The following is a 17,911-nucleotide window of genomic DNA, read 5'->3' as shown; positions in this document are numbered from 1 at the left end:
AGTAATTTAAAACATAACAAAAAGACCAAGGGAGACAGAAAAAAAAACAGAGAGAGGGGGGGGGACAACCAGAGGTCCTGGGGGTGTGACCCCCCCCCCCCCCCCCCTTCCTGACTACATCCCTCCCTCCCTCCCTCTGTCAGCTCGAGGTATTCAAAGCCCATTCCGATGCATGCTCATTTGGGATGCAGATATCAAAGATGGCTGTGAACAGTGAGGGGGACAGTGAGGGAGCAGGAATTAGAACTTACCAGATGTTCTAATGCTGCTTTGATGCAGGTGCTGTCCCTGCAACACAAGAACACATTTCCTCCTCGTTAAATAAAGTGTGGGCTACGACTCTTTAAATATAAAAAGGGATCACACAGAAGCTACAACAGGCATGCGCACGCACGTGCACAGACACACACACAGAGCGAGAGACACACACACACACACCCCACTACTAACCCCCACCCCTCTTTCCATCCCCGGTGTAACGCTCATAATTGCTGTTTATCAAGGGGTGTTGTTCATTTGGTGTTTTAAAGGGAGAAGCATTTCAAAGGAGGCCTGTCTTCCTCTGTCAGAGACTGTGCTATCATTTCAATGCAGAGTGTTAGAGAGGGAACACACACACACAGGGAACAAACAATCGCTCTGGGCAACCAAAATGTGATACCATTAGGATAAAGATAATACTCTGTGTGTGTGCGCATGTACTCTGAAGGTATAGTAATTGCTGTACAAAACATGATACTCAGCTGGTTACAGGTAACTTTTCATGAAATTGTCCCTTTCCCCTGATCCCATCTGTTTGAACATTTACAGGCTACATTCTGGCCATTTAGAAAACGCTCTTATCCAGAGCGACTTACAGTCAGTACATTCGACTTAAGGTAGCTATGTAAGACAACCACATATCATAGTCATTACAATTCAACTTTCCTCTATAAAGTGGCTATCAGCAAAACCCGTGCTAGTAAGAAAAGACAACTGCAAGTGAAAAAGAAAGGCAAGTACAAGTTGGCAAACACCCCACATCCAGTCAGAGAGGAAGAGACGAAGCAAGAGGTTTTACTCTGCCCAAAATCTGTCCACGAAGCACGGAATTTTTGTATGGAGGTCAAACAGTTATTGACTTGTTTATTGTTTACTCCATGTGTAACTCTGTGTTGTCTGTTCACACTGCTATGCTTTATCTTGGCCAGGTCGCAGTTGCAAATGAGAACTTGTTCTCAACTAGCCTACCTGGTTAAATAAAGGTGAAATAAAAAAAATAAAAAAATAAAAAAATAAAAAATGACAATGTCGAATTTGGTAATCGGAAAAAGTAATCGCTAATTTTCTACGTGAGGCTTATTTGATCGAATAGAAGTTTCGTAATGGTTAGGTTGTTACGAATGCACTGATATAAGTGGCATTTCGGCAACATACCCAAGAACAACTTTATATCGGAGTGGTGCCCGTTGTCATAAAGATAGATAGAGGACTCATCATGGATATAACCCGTTTAGCATGGACATTGCAATTCAGGGCTTCCACCATTTTAAAAGTAGTCAACTGGGTGGGGATTCCTATGAGATGGGAGCAATCAGCCAATGAAGAAGAACATTTACTACTTTAAAATGGACAACTCCTCAGTCGCACTGCCCATGCTGTCAAAGACACTATAATGGCACAGATACAACGATGAGTGCTCTATCTACCTCTATGGCCTGTTGTTCACACTCGTATCTGCCCTCTCATTGGCTAGAATGGTCCCACCTGATCTTGCCTCCTCCTTCCATCTATGGAAGGACATGTATTTCCATTGTTGTGTGGTCACTCAAATATCTTGTTAATATAATAGACAATCTTTGATCTAATTCCCCCTATGCCGCTCCCAGTTCTCTATCAATCTTACAGTCAGTGTCCCAAATGACTAGAGTCAAAAGTAGCGCACTATAAAGGGAGAAGGGTGCCATTGGGATGCAACCATGACCAAAATTGGTCCTGATTGCATCAAAAAGGGGCTTTGCTTAATCAAAAGAAAAACATACACACAGAAAAATAATTGGCTTAATAGTTAACCTTCCACAGACAGACAGGCTGATGATATGCGTGTGTGTGCGTGCGTGTGTGCGTGTTGCCCTGATGTTTCCTGAACTTTGCCATGCTAATAACCCTATCACTACAGAAGGGGAAACGGTGTGCTTATTACCGAGGAATAATTAATACAAATGTATGCATTATTATTATTATCAGTGTAGCAGCATCCACCGAATGGAGAGAGGAGGAGGAGGGGGGAAAAACAGTCGATTTAAAAAAGCAAATTGGCAGTAAATAATAGATGCATTTTTGGCACATTTCAAAATTGTAGCAGAGGAAATCAAAAGATCAAGAGAAAGCAAACAGTTCCCCCCTCCCTCTCCTCCCCCGCACTGCCCCCCTCTCTGCTGACAACCCATACGCTGGCCATGGCAGGCCTTTCGGTTTGTGTGTGTGCGTGCTCATGTGAGTGTGTGCACGTGTGAGAGAGAGAGAGAGGAGAGGGAGAGGGAGAGGGAGAGGGGGAGGGGGAGGGGGAGAGGGAGAGGGAGAGGGGGAGGGGGAGGGGGAGAGGGAGAGGGAGAGGGAGAGGGAGAGGGGAGAGGAGAGAGAGAGAGAGAGAGAGAGAGAGAGAGAGAGAGAGAGAGAGAGAGAGAGAGAGAGAGGAGAGAGAGGGGAGGGGTCTTATCGACAGACTTCAGCTCCTAATGTAGCCAGCAGCATCACAGTGTAAATCTACACCATTTCTAAAATTACCACTGGCCGCCTTGGCAGGGAAACTCAATCAAATCTCTCCTCTCTCTCTGCCACCATGTTGCCCCCCCTCCCCCATACCTATGTCCCTAACCACCTTTCTCCTAATTGTTACGATGGTACCCCGATACCACCCCCCCAAGCGGCACAAAGCTAATCTGCAATTTCTCATCTCCTCCACAACAAAAAGACAATTCAGTCGAGTTGTTCATTCCTGCATCAGTCACAGGAAGAGCCTGTCAACACTTAAGAAAATCGTCATCTAGTTTTTATTACATTACATTGGCCGTAACACACTGCCCGCATTTATTATACACGAGCTGCCTGGGAGGAAAGAAACAGGCAGACATTTGTTACCACGGTGACAGTGTGCTGTAATCCCCTAATGAAGCGCAATTAAAGGGAAACAATTTTACATGGAGCAAGAGCTGGGGCCGCAGTAAATTATGCTCCCACACTCTCATTCTCTTTCTACTCTCTCCTCGCTCTTTCCCCATCCATATCTGTCCCTCTCTCTGTCTATCTACTGTATCTCGAGGCATAGTTTTTCTCTCCCTCCTCCCTCTCCCTCTCAATGGCTAGTGCTGTCATGACTTCATCAATACCCCCCCCCCCATCCCAGGACCGAAGGGACAGCTCATTCCATTAGAGGCCTCTAGGCCAGAGGGAAACACAAGACAGGAGGATCATGTTATTGGCAAATGAATACAGAACAAGCCGTACACAGAGAGAGGAGGACTCACACAGGGCCCTTTAACACTCTCCATCTCTTTTTCTAAACATCATATTCTCTCTCTCTCATCAGGTCTGTAGGGACTCTTGGGTTTTTCCCTTCTCCTTCCCTCACCACTCCATCCATCCATCCCCGTCTCCCTCCATCCCTCCGTCCCTCCCTCTGCCTTCAACGCGGCCGCATCGATTTCTGAATTAGGCCTGCAATATTAAATAATTAATATACTTGCCATGATTTATGTTTTGCATTAGCCCAATATTAGGTTATCAATCAAAATCCACTTGGTTTAATGTAATAATATTGAAAAAGTGTCAGGGGCTGTTCATCCAATTTGTATTTGAGGCAGCGCAGATAGTAATGTTGGTGTAACACAAGGCCGCCGAGATGGAAGTGGCTGGTTCTACATGCACAGGAGGCAAACTAGAGGAGAGGAAGAGAGGAAAAGAGAGACAGATGGGAGAACGAAAGAGTGAGTGATGGAAAGGCAGAGCGGGAGGTAGGAGTTGGCACTGTAGACTCCACCCTGCACAAGCTCTGACCGGTCTCGAATGTTTCATAGTGGTTTATTTAATGTTATTTTAATAACGATCAGTGAGACAGTGTAGGGGTGACCGTGTAACATCACTTCCCCTTTAGGTAAAACTAAATCAGGCACAGCCACACCACCGTAACACACACACACACGGTATGACATACTAGGGTAGCAAATTCCGGTAGCTTTCTCAAAATTCCCAGGTTTACCAGAGATCCCGGTTCTTCAATTATTTCTGTATAAGTTTCATGGAATTTTGCAACACTATGGGATACTAATAACATGCAGATATGCTTATATGATTGAATAAATTATCTATGAGCCAGTCTACATTAGTTGTGAGCCACACACAGTAAAACTACACTGAACAAAAATATAAACTTCAATGATTTTACTGAGTTACAGTTCAAAAAAGTAAACCAGTCAAATTGAAATGAATTCATTAGGCCCTAATCTATAGATTTCACATGACTGGGAATACAGATATGCATCTGTTTGTTACAGATACAGTACCTTAAAAAAAAAGTTGGGGTATGGATCAGAAAACCAGTCAATATCTGGTTCGACCACCATTTGCCTCATGCAGTGTGACCCATCTCCTTTGCACAGAGTTGATCAGGCTGTTGATTGTGGCCTGTGGAATGTTGTGCCACTCTTCTTCAATGGCTGTGCGAAGTAACTGGATATTGGTGGGAACTGGAACACGCTGTCGTACACGTCGATCTAGAGCATCCCAAAACTCGACGGGTGACATGCCTGGTGAGTACGCAGGCCATGGAAGAACAGGGACAGATTCCAGGATTCGTGTACAGATCCTTGCGACATGGCTGTGCATTATCATGCTGAAAGATGAGGTGATGGCATCAGATGAATGGCATGAAAATGGGCCTTGGCAAATGGGCCTCGTCACGCATCTCTGTGAATTCAAATGGCCATCGATAAAATGCCATTGTGTAGCTTATGCCTGCCCATACCATAACCCCACCGCCACCATGGGGCACTCTGTTCACAACGTTGACATAAGCAAACCACTCACCCACACGACGCCATATACTCTGTCTGCCATCTGTCCGGTACAATTGAACCCGGGATTAATCCGTGAAGAGCAGACTTCTCCAGCTTGCCAGTGGCCATCGAAGGTGAGCATTTGCCCACTTCAGTCGGTTAAGACACCGACCCGCCAAATTGGGCAACCCCAGCAACAGAGCATGCTGCCCTCGCAAAATCAGTAAACCAACAGCATCGAAGGAAAGGAACAAATAAAAAAAATAAAAAATTTAAACTTGGTTCTGTGTTTGTTCCTGAAAAAAGTGTAATTATTTATCCTACTTAATGAAGTAAAAGAGGACAAACAAGTCAATGCGTTAGAAAGAGCTCCATTTAATGCTCGGCCTGCTGCAAGTCCCGCCTTATCCATCTCCTCATTGGTTTTTAGGAGCATATACCCACGTGGGTGATTGAAAGATGAACTGAGGTCCACACTCCAGTCGGTGGTGATAATGCACCTTAAAGTTGGTTGCCAACCGCCATATAAGTTAAATAAATAAATATATAAATAAATATAAAGTCCATAGAAGAAGAAGAAGCCTGAAGGAGGAGAGTCTACTAGAAACGAACTCGGTTTACCCTTTTATCTGTGGATGCATTGTCGGAGTAGAGGACCTTGTGCATTTCAGGTAAAATAACAACCCAATGTTTATATCCCAGGACAAATTAGGTAGCAACAGCAAGCTAGCTAGCTACGTTTCCATAAATGTTTAATTATTTTCGACCTGTCTGCAAATTAATATAGTTGGTTCAGCGTTCGTTTTGATATTTCAACTTGCGTGTCCTGATCGTGTCTGGTGTGGGTGGACAAAATCAACATGCGCGCGATAGAGCAGGCGGACGCACACACCCGGTCTAGTCAGCATGTCAGTCTAATGTTTGGCCTTGTCAGCAACATTAGCCCACATCTACATCTCTCTCCCCGATCTACCTTGCTCTCCCTCTCTCTCCCCCATCTACCTCGCTATCCCTCTCTCTCCCACATCTACCTTGCTCTCCCTCTCTCATCTACCTTGCTCTCTCTCTCTCTCCCCATCTACTTTGCTCTCCCTCTCTCCCTCCAGCTACCTCGCTCTCCCCCATCTACCTCGCTCTCCCTCTCTCTCCCCCATTTACCTCGCTCCCCTCTTTGTCACGTATTCCCTCTACTTGACATGGCGGAGATGAATACCTTGAGTCAGAGTGAATGAAGGCGACAGAGGGACTTGAGGTGCAAAGGCAGGAAAGCCATTGGATTTTCCAGAGGGGTAACAGAAGCGTCCATTAGTTCAGTGCTCATCAGTGTAAAGACACCATGTATTAGGAGGACAGCTTGGACCATATGAGGACATCACGTGTTAGGAAGACAAAACGCATCAAACGGACACCCATGTATTACAAGGACAGTGCAAGCCCCTTGCAACTAACCAAACAGTAGAAAGCTAAGCCACACACACACCTGTATAGCTGATTCAAAGCTCTGTAGACGTTTGCTCATACTTCGTACACACTCTCCCCTCATCATGAGTTAAACACTACACAACCCACCACAAGGTACCAATATATCACCAAACAAGGCATAAAAGCAATAAACTTGTCACCACAAGACGGGGTACCCTCTACGAAGGCAGACGCAGAGACAGCGCCTAGAAAATGAATCGGGGGTGGGTAAGATGACTGCTGTCAAATATCAGAGGAAAGAGAGATATTGTTAGGCACCTGATTAACAGATGTCGGGAATGTGTGTTAAAGGAGAGAGACAGAAAGAAAGTGAGAGAAAGAAAGAAATAATGAGAGAGAGGGGAAGAAAGAGAGGGAGCGAAAGCGTGAAAGAGGGCAACAGACAGAAAAAGACAGAGAGGAGTGGGTGACGGTGTGTAGGAGAAGTCGTCATATTATCAGGCAGGGTGACGTCGCACCTCATCAACCAAGCATGTCATTGAGCATTCATATGTTGTTAGACACCTGATAAACACGGCGGGAATGTTTATTAAAGGAGGGAGGGAGAGAGAGAGAGAGAGAGAGAGAGAGAGAGAGAGAGAGAGAGAGAGAGAGAGAGAGAGAGAGAGAGAGAGAGAGAGAGAGAGAGAGAGAGAGAGAGAGAGAGAGAGAGAGAGAGAGATGTGTGACGGAGAGGAGGCTTATCCAACCAACGCAGGGTCCACTGATCAACTCTCTCCTGACATTCAAGTAGTCTGATGCCGGTGGCGGCAGCATGTGGGTGAATTAACGGTGTCTGTGTGCGTTTGTGCAACGGTGTCTGTGTGCATTTGTGCACGCATGTGGTTTGAATGGAATAAAGTGACTAGAAGAGGTACTAGGCTGTCACTGTACAATAAGATATGAACGACTCCTCTCTCAATACCTGATTGTCATCTCCATAGCTCCGTTTGAATAGGTCCCCACCAATTTCAATTGTACTCCTGTGCGTATACACAGAGAGATAGTAGCTCTTAGTTGTACAACTGACTAGGTATCCCCCTTTCCCTTGGATTTCTCCTGTTTAAACTGTTAAGAAGATAGGGGAAGGAGGAAGGGATGGTGGGGCTAAGATAATGAATGGTAGGACCGGAGCAGGGGCTGTCACTTGTTCCCCTCTACAATGGAAGCACAGACAAAAGTCAAGGGCAGCGTCCCAAATGGCACCGCATTCCCTTTATAGTGCACTACTTCTGACCAGAGCCCTATGAGTCCTGGTCAAAAGTAGTGCACTATATAGGGACTATGGTTCCATTCGGGAATCAGATTATGTTTTTAAATCAGATCAGTGTGCCCCCACCCCCCGCCCCCCTGACACAGAGTCACACCTCCTCTCTCCAAGCTCACTGGACACAATGTACTACTCATAGCAACAACAAAAAAGCATAATCCCCAAAATAACTCCATTAAAAGTGGGATAACCCATTCTCCACTTTAGGTTGCTCCCAAAAAAAAGGGTTAAGTGCAATCAATAAGGTTTAATAACAGCATCAATAACACCATTGTGTTTACCCAATAAATTACTGGGAGGTTATACATATGGAGTATGTGACTGTCTGTTTTTTTACAGCGTACAGTTGAAAAAAACAAAAACAATATCATTTGTTTGATTCATTGATTCATTGTGTGAATGAGTGAGTGACGAGTTAACACTAAGAGTTAGAGGGAGTTGTGAGAGGGCGTTTAAGAGTGAGCAGGTCAGTGAGAGCGTTACCAGGGGAGACCTGACAGTCCACTCAGGTAATAGCTGATAGTTCAGAGCACATTAATAGTTTAGCGAGATGAGGGGCGCACCACTTAATAATAAAGCAGGATCAAAGCCCTGCCTTATGACTTAGACAACTGCTCCAGGGTCAAATTGGTCACCTTCATCATCACCATTGTCACTATCACCATCAATCTCGTCATCATCACCGTCACTATTGTCAATATCGCCAGCGTGTCTGCTCTCCATTTTTATGTTTTTATATGTTCTATTTATATCTGTAAATGAATTAATGATATCAAGCCACACCCAGCCATGATTACAGACACCTGTGTGTGTCCTTTGACACTATATAAACTAGTGACCTGCAGTGTTCGTCATTACACCCTGATGAAGACAGCTCGTCTGCCCAAGCGTTGGTTATTAGGTTATTCAGTTACTGCATCTGAGCTTCTAGAGTGTGCCGGCTCTCCTTTTCCCTGACACAAATACTGAACACCTGGGATGGGGGCAGCCACTGATTAAACACTCACCCCCGGACCAAATCACACATTATTCACCCCGGGCCACAGAGAGAATAGACCCAGGCATCAAGACTCCTTTACTACATCAGTACATTGGCTCCATCTCACTGGTGGTGGAAGGAGTTTAATTATAAAGCTATGTTTTATAGAAAATGTACTTATTTCTAAAGGAAAGGATGGGGAGGAGGAAGCAGGAAGGACAAAGAGCAAAAAAGACAGATAGGAAGGGGGGGAAGAGAGAGGGAGAGACAGAGAGAGAGAGAGACAGAGAGACAGAGAAATCAATCCCCTCCCTGGTTCCTTCAATAGAGTCCTTTTCGTGTCGCCTCAATTAGAAACTTTGCCTAATCAGAAAAAAACTCCCTATTATGGAATGAGAAACAATGCCACTCTCTCACTCCCAAACATTTTGTCCTCCCTCCAAAAAAACGACTCCATAGATTGAAAACACTTTTCGTACACAAAGAAGAACACGCGGCGGTATAGAGGAGCGGAGGGGATGCTCCGTCGTATTGAAATCACACGTGGAAATCTTTTGGCCTGCGTACGTCGCAGACCCCAGAAACTGATGGGGAACAATGGTGCACCGAGCACAGCATCTGTCATGGCAGAATATAAAAAGATTATCTTGGCAAAAAAAGGAAGAAGGGAAAAAAGAAAAGGAGGGGAGGATGAGGGCTCTAATTCATTAGCGAACCAGGCCCCACTGTTCGGCTTCTATTTCAGGCTGCCGGTGAGTGCCAGGAGTTAACAAGTAATCAGTTTCAAATCCTTCCCTTCAATTGTACACTACACCCTCATATGACTCTCTACAGGGGCAGAGGGGGGAATAGCAATCTGCTGGGGCAGCATACGCACACACATATCTTAACGCACGGACAGACACACACCTTAACACACACAAACACAAACCTTGACATGCGAACACACACCTTAAAACACGTAGGCCTAGTGTGCACTGTACAATACGCACTGACGCACACACACGATGGAGACAACGTGACATAAGGAGGCAACAGATAAAGAAAACATCAACAAGGAGCTGAAAGGATGTGATGGTGTGGATGTAGAAGAGAAAGAGGAGGTCCCTGAACAGAGGTGTTCTTGGCCTGGTGTCTGCTTGGGGCCATTGCCTGAGAGGCTGTGTTGATGACTCTACTGCTGAGTCCATTGTTCTCTCTCTCTCTGCCTCTCTCGTCTCTTTCTTTCTTTCTTCCTCCCTAACTCTGTCTCTTTCGGTCTTTCTTTCTCTCTCTCCCTCCTGACCTGTGCAGGCCCGAGGCCCTCTGAGGCCCCTTGTCGAGGAGCGTTCATTCTCCTTCTCCTCTCAGTAATCTGGCAGCTCCAACATGGTTCTACTGGACAACCAGCCACACAGCAACACCGACACCCCCCCTCCTTTCTGCCACTCACTCTCTCCCTGGTCAGGTAAACAATACACTAACCTCCGGCCTACTGTGTGTCTCTGTGTGTATGTGTGTGTGTGGAAGTATACACACTCACAAACACACCTGATTTAGCCCGGCAGGCTTGCCCAGCTGAGTGACTGAGCAGCGCTCGGGGGCCATATTGTTTTGTCTTTCTGACCGACGGACAGAACGAGAGAAAGAAAGGAGAAATAGAGAGACTTAAGGTGCCTGCTGAGTGCATGCACAGCGGAGAGAGAGAAAGGCATCGACTAGGCCCAGATGATATGAATAACAATAAGGCTGAGGCGCGATATGGTCTCTCTCGGCCCTGATAACCTGCAGACCGTCGGGCCCCCACCCGTCCCACTCACAGTGAGTCAGGCTTTGAGGCCACTTATCCTGGCTGTACACTTGTAAGGGAGAGCCGGGATAATCACCCTAATCTAATTAGGGTTAAAGAGGGCCATGACTGACGCACCGCGCCGTCCAGCCGACACCTCCACTGGCCCAAATCCTGTTTGCATCAGAAAAATAAGGTTGTCATATTGATTATGCAAACGAGAGGCTAACGGGTATAGCCCCTGTCGCTACCGGGCTCTCCTGCCAGACGGCTGCAGCTGACAGCGGACTAGCTGGGCAGCAGCAGGAGAGAGAGGGAGGGAGAGAGGGAAAGAGTGAGAGAGGTGGGGGGGGGGGGGGGGGGGATTAGCCTGTTTGGTGCAGTGGTTTAGGCCAATTTGTGTCCTCCATCCCTCTTGCCCCAGTTCTTTCCCAACATTTAAAAAAATATATACACGTTTTCCTTATGCATCTCTTTTCTTGTCTAAAGAAAGTATGTCAAGTCTGCTAACCTATTGCAGTAGAGTATAGGCTATTCAGTGGATTGGGAGAGGAAAGTCGTTTTCCAGTCCTTTTCCCCTCCATCGTCATGGAGATTAGGAGTAGGCCTATACGTGGCTGTTGGTCGGGAGATAAACTCAACCAAGCAGACGTATCACTCTCTCTCGTATTACCCCCACGACCTTCATTAACCTCAACCCCTTTTCCTTTTTTTCATTTCTCCTACAATAAAAATGACAGCCCCTCTTTCAGTATTAGAATGATACAGAAATACGATGAAAGGAAGTCCCTCTTCACTAATGCAGCCTACCAGGGCCCTGTCACTCCCCTCCCATACAATCACACAATAACCAATTAGCCTTAGCGTGTTCAAACACTGCAGCTAATTATCCCTGCTCATGTGACAGGGGACTTTGTGTCATCTTTGTCTTATTAGAATTGATACATTTGAAGTAGACAATCGAGGAGACTTAATTAAAGAATGTTGGGGGGGGTGAGAGAGGTAGAGTGTAAAAAATAGAAATAGAGAGATAAGGAGAGTGAGTCTGTGCGAGACGACAGTAGGCCTGAGGTCAGTGTCGTTTTTAGATGACCAGGGAGAGAGTGGCAGAGAGAAAAGAGGGAGGTGTCAGTGTGGCAGGTTGTACGGTTGTACAATGTCGTGGTGGTGCCATATTACTCAGGGGAGAACGAGAATGCTCAAACCCTACATCCCAACTCTGGTCTCTTGGCCCTCCCACCCCTACAGGAGGGCTGCGCGGTCAAAGCTAAACAGTTTTTTATTTTCTTTGCACGCCAAGGACAGGAAAGCGGAGTCCCTGCCCATCTTTCGAAAATGTCTGAAACCCGACCTTCCTGGAGAGTATCTTAAATAAATCAGAGCTTCCAACCCCCATCCAAAATGTATATACAGTGGGGAGAACAATTATTTGATACACTGCCGATTTTGCAGGTTTTCCTACTTACAAAGCATGTAGAGGTCTGTAATTTTTATCATAGGTACACTTCAACTGTGAGAGACGGAATCTAAAACAAAAATCCAGAAAATCACATTGTATGATTTTTAAATAATTTATTTGCATTTTATTGCATGACATAAGTATTTGATCACCTACCAACCAGTAAGAATTCCGTCTCTCACAGACCTGTTAGTTTTTCTTTAAGAAGCCCTCCTGTTCTCCACTCATTACCTGTATTAACTGCACCTGTTTGAACTCGTTACCTGTATAAAAGACACCTGTCCACACACTCAATCAAACAGATTCCAACCTCTCCACAATGGCCAAGACCAGAGAGCTGTGTAAGGACATCAGGGATAAAATTGTAGACCTGCACAAGGCTGGGATGGGCTACAGGACAATAGGCAAGCAGCTTGGTGAGAAGGAAACAACTGTTGGCGCAATTATTAGAAAATGGAAGAAGTTCAAGATGACGGTCAATCACCCTCAGTCTGGGGCTCCATGCAAGATTTCACCTCGTGGGGCATCAATGATCATGAGGAAGAAGAGGGATCAGCCCAGAACTACACGGCAGGACCTGGTCAATGACCTGAAGAGAGCTGGGACCACAGTCTCAAAGAAAACCATTAGTAACACACTACGCCGTCATGGATTAAAATCCTGCAGCGCACGCAAGGTCCCCCTGCTTAAGCCAGTGCATGTCCAGGCCTGTCTGAAGTTTGCCAATGACCATCTGGATGATCCAGAGGAGGAATGGGAGAAGGTCATGTGGTCTGATGAGACAAAAATAGAGCTTTTTGGTCTAACTCCACTCGCCGTGTTTGGAGGAAGAAGAAGTATGAGTACAACCCCAAGAACACCATCCCAACCGTGAAGCATGGAGGTGGAAACATCATTCTTTGGGGATGCTTTTCTGCAAAGGGGACAGGACGACTGCACCGTATTGAGGGGAGGATGGATGGGGCCATGTATCGCGAGATCTTGGCCAACAACCTCCTTCCCTCAGTAAGAGCATTGAAGATGGGTCGTGGCTGGGTCTTCCAGCATGACAACGACACGAAGCACACAGCCATGGCAACTAAGGAGTGGCTCCGTAAGAAGCATCTCAAGGTCCTGGAGTGGCCTAGCCAGTCTCCAGACCTGAACCCAATAGAAAATCTTTGGAGGGAGCTGAAAGTCCGTATTGCCCAGCGACAGCCCCGAAACCTGAAGGATCTGGAGAAGATCTGTAAGGAGGAGTGGGCCAAAATCCCTGCTGCAGTGTGTGCAAACCTAGTCAAGAACTACAGGAAACGTATGATCTCTGTAATTGCAAACAAAGGTTTCTGTACCAAATATTAAGTTCTGCTTTTCTGATGTATCAAATACTTATGTCATGCAATAAAATGCAAATTAATTACTTAAAAATCATACAATGTGATTTTCTGGATTTTTGTTTTAGATTCCGTCTCTCATAGTTGAAGTGTACCTATGATAAAAATTACAGACCTCTACATGCTTTGTAAGTAGGAAAACCTGCAAAATCGGCAGTGTATCAAATACTTGTTCTCCCCACTGTATATATTTCTTTCTTTTTTTTATTTTTTTTATTACGTATTTTCCCACTAGCACTGCCTTTGCTGATAGTAGCTTTATTGAGGAAAAGTCTTACTTACTATGACTGTGATATGTGGTTGTCTCACCTAGCTACCTTAAGATGAACGCACTAACTGTCAATGGCTAAAACGGCAATGTAAAAATAAACAACCCTACATACACACAGTCATAGAGATCCTATCATTCACAATTGGTGTTCTACATGCAATTCAATGCACAAAGTAGTGTACGTGAAAACAGAAGGAGGGAGCTGGGCTCGGTCCCTCAGAGTGCGAGCGAGAGAGAGTGTGTGTGTGTGTGTGTGGTGTTGCAGTAACTCACGCGTGTTGACACCTAAAAGACAGAGCTTGTTAATAATTCTGCATGCCACCCAGCTCACGGCTAATTGCATTCATATAACGTGCTAATCACCACAGACGGCACCTTGTAAAAAGACGACTCAGATCCTCTTGTGTGTGTGACGTGCAGACTCGCACACAGATTAACACACACACACCCAACACCTGGGATAGGGTGTGTACCTGATATTCATAGACCACTAAGAAGGCCCAAACACTCCAGACTGTGTGTGTACGCAGTGTGTGTGTGTGTGTGTTTGTGCATGTACGTGTACCTGTGCGTGCGTGCGTGTTCTGCTCACTCACTGAAGTTGTCAGGTGTCATAACACCAGCTTTTGCTTAATTTATCAATTTGATATACGTCTGTGTGAAATAAAAACTTGGCTGATTTTCTGGCCCTGTGTTTTCCTTAGGGAAATAAAACCGCTGTGTGTGTGTGTGTTATGGTGACGTTGTCCAAAAAGGGCTCCCCTAGACCGATGTCTGAAGTCTGTCGACACTAGCAAACATATACATAAAGAGAAGTAGGTGAATAATGTCTCTGTTGATTAGGGAACTGAATCACATGCATAATATTTATACACTTCATACTTTCCCTCCAAAAGTTCTAGCTGTGAATGGGAGAGTTAGCGAGGGAGAGGCAGGGTCATGAAGAAAGAAAGAGTTGGGAAGAGGGGGGGGATGAAGAACAACAAGAACACCCTAGCGTCAGAACTACACTAGTCCATCTCATACAGGGCATTCGGAAAGTATTCAGACTCCTTCCCTTTTTCCACATTTCGCTACATTATAGCCTTATTTTTATGTTTTTTTATGTTTTTTTTTATCCCTACACACACAATAACCCATCATGACAAAGCGAAAACAGGTTTAGAAATGTTTGCAAATGTATTAAAATGAAAAAACTGAAATATCACATTTACATAAGCATTTAGACCCTTTGCTATGAGACTCTAAATTGAGCTCAGGTGCATCCTGTTTCCATTTATCATCCTTGAGATGTTTCTACATCTTGATTGGAGTCCACCTGTGGTAAATTTAATTGACTGGACATGAGTTGGAAAGGCAAGTTGGAAAGTGCATGTCAGAGCAAAAACCAAGCAATGAGGTCAACGGAATTGTCCGTAGAGCTCCGAAACATATCTGGGGAAGGGTAACAAAATATTTCTGCAGCATTGAAGGTCCCCAAGAAAACAGTGGCCTCCATTTTTAAATGGAAGACGTTTGGAACCACCAAGACTCATCCTAGAGCTGGCCGCCCGGCCAAACTGAGCAATCGGGGGAGAAGGGCCTTGGTCAGGGAGGTGACCAAGAAACCAGTGGTCACTCTGACAGAGCTCCAGAGTTCCTCTATGGAGATGGGAGAACCTTCCGGTAGGACAACCATCACTGTAGCACTCCACCAATCAGGCCTTTATGGTAGAGTGGCCAGACGGAAGCCACTCCTCAGTAAAAAACAGAGCCCGCTTGGAGATTGCCAAAAAGCACCTAAAGGACTCTCAGACCATAAAAAACAAGATTCTCTGGTCTAAAGAAACCAAGATTGAACTCTTGAAAATAGCTGTACAGCGACACTCCCCATCCAACCTGACAGTGCTTGAGAGGATCTGCAGAGACGAATGGAAAAACTCCCCAAATACAGGTGTGCCGAGCTTGCAGTGTCATACCCAAGAAGACTCGAGGCTGTAATCGCTGCCAAAGGTGCTTCAACAATGTACTGAGTAAAGGGTCTGAATACTTATGTAAATGTGATGAGTTTTTTAAATTTTTAATACATTTGTAAACATGTCTAAAAAACATTTTTTTGTCATTATTGAGTATTGTGTGTAGATAAATGTGGGGGGAAACTATTTAATCAATTTTAGAATAAACCTGTAACGTAACAAAATGTGGAAAAAGTCAAGGGGTCTGGATATGACTATGAGATCAAACTATTGTTCTTCTCTTCTGTATCCTATTAAACCTTGTTCCTAACACTCCCCACAGAATAACTAACAGAATAAAACACAAACCAAGGGGGGCCAGTTGGGAAAACGTATCGCTTCATAAAGCAGTGCTCCGTTGATATCAGACGTCTCTATCCCGGGCCGTGTAATATTCTGTCACACGTTTTTTTGTGCATTAGCGCTGTTTTATCACGCGGGAATATGATTTCATATGTCTCGCTGTCAAGGCGGAGTAGAATTTATGAAGTCAGGGTTAAGTATGTGTGGTGGAATAACTCTATTAGTGGAACCATCAGGATGGGAGGAGAGGAGCGGGCGGAGGAAGAGAGAAAGCGAGGGAAGGAGAGAGAGAGAGAGAAGCATTACCCCACGTGATGAATTTAACATTGGGGAAAGAAATCTAAACTTGAGTGGGACTGTGGGACTGGGAGAGAAGGAGGCAAGCTTCATAAGTGGAGCGTTAATGTTCAATAACAGCCGTTTGTGTGCGTGCGTCTGCCACTGAAATGAAACAACGGCGATTTGCTCAGCTGGATGCAGATTCGCTGTGAATAAAGTGGTGATGGGTTTGTGATTCTGTGCATAATGTGGTTGAGCATAATGTGGTTGAGTGTGTGTGTGTGTGTGTGTGTGTGTGTGTGTGTGTGTGTGTGTGTGTGTGTGTGTGTGTGTGTGTGTGTGTGTGTGTGTGTGTGTGTGTGTGTGTGTGTGTGTGTGTGTGTGTGTGTTAGGGATATGACAAATATAAATACATGTATTATCGGTTTTCCGTTAAAAAGATAAGAAAAATGCATAAAATTCCATGTAAATTCACAATGCAACTGCACTGCTGCCAGCAACAGATTGGGTCTCATGGTGCGTCTCTTTCAGATGGTTAAGCATTGTACCTGTACTACCATTACTGTACCTGAATTCCACTTCGCAAAGTTTGCATTTCCGTCTCAAAGTAGTGCCATACAGGACTTTGCTGCTGTCGCTTGCCTTTCGCTGCCATTTTTCCAACTGTTAATGACGATGACGCAGTGGCGGAGAGTCGACTCCAAAATAAAGTATTCCTCGACTCCTAGTGTCGACTTCCATTTCTGAGTGTCAAGACTCTAGATTCAGTATTTCTGGAACGGAGGAGACTGATTAGTTGCTGTACTTCCGAGAACACAAACTTTCATAGCGAGCTTGCGAGGGACAGAGAGACAGGGGCACAGTATAGGCAGGTCGGCCACTAGGCAGACAGAGTCAGAACCGTGACCTGGGCCTATCTATCGGAAATCAAAAGCTGTATCTCGCAACGGAATGCTGTATATCACAATTTCTTGGCTTGCAATGTCTCACAACTTCAGTAAAGCAGTGCCTATCATCAATGAATAGGCTAGGATATTGAGATACAACACCTTTTCTCTCACACAGTCACACACAGTATCTGCACGGATTAACACTGTTCACAGAGGCTTTTGTTGAGCGTCGCACTTCAACGCTCTTAGGGGTCATTGTCCATTTGGAAGACCCATTTGCGACCAAGCTTTAACTTCCTGAGTGATGTCTTGAGATGTTGCTTCAATATATCCACATCATTTTCCCTCCTCATGATGCCATCTATTTTGTGAAGTGCACCAGTCCCTCCTGCAGCAAAGCACCCCCACAACATGATGCTGCCACCCCCGTGCTTCACGGATGGGATGGTGTTCTTCGGCTTACAAGCCTCCCCCTTTTTCCTCCAAACATAACGATGGTCATTATGGCCAAACAGTTATATTTTTGTTTCATCAGACCAGAGGACATCTCTCCAAAAAGTATGATCTTTGTCCCCATGTGCAGTTGCAAACCGTAGTCTGGCTTTTTTGTGGCGGTTTTGGAGCAGTGGCTTCTTCCTTTCAGGTTATGTCGATATAGGACTTGTTTTACTGTGGATATAGATACTTTTGTACCTGTTTCCTCCAGCATCTTCACAAGGTCCTTTGCTGTTGTTCTGGGATTGATTTGCACTTTTCACACCAAAGTACGTTAATCTCTAGGAGACAGAACGCATCTCTTTCCTGAGCGGTATGACGCCTGCGTGGTCCCAT

At 45.2% G+C, this 17,911-nt stretch overlaps 1 protein-coding gene across 2 annotated transcripts in view; it reads right to left on the bottom strand.

The window, feature by feature from the left end:
- rsrc1 (arginine/serine-rich coiled-coil 1) overlaps positions 1 to 17,911 on the bottom strand; it is a 181,418-nt gene that overhangs the window by 112,126 nt on the left and 51,381 nt on the right. For both annotated transcript variants that reach the window (XM_071359466.1, XM_071359467.1), the window contains exon 5: positions 252 to 288. In XM_071359466.1, the coding sequence (XP_071215567.1) occupies positions 252 to 288 (37 nt within the window). The remainder of the gene's footprint in view (positions 1 to 251; positions 289 to 17,911) is intronic.

The sequence above is a fragment of the Salvelinus alpinus genome, chromosome 22 (assembly GCF_045679555.1).
Source record: "Salvelinus alpinus chromosome 22, SLU_Salpinus.1, whole genome shotgun sequence".
NCBI lineage: Eukaryota > Metazoa > Chordata > Actinopteri > Salmoniformes > Salmonidae > Salvelinus > Salvelinus alpinus.
The sequence above is the reverse complement of the archived record's forward strand: the minus strand, read 5'-3'. Positions and strand labels throughout refer to the sequence as shown.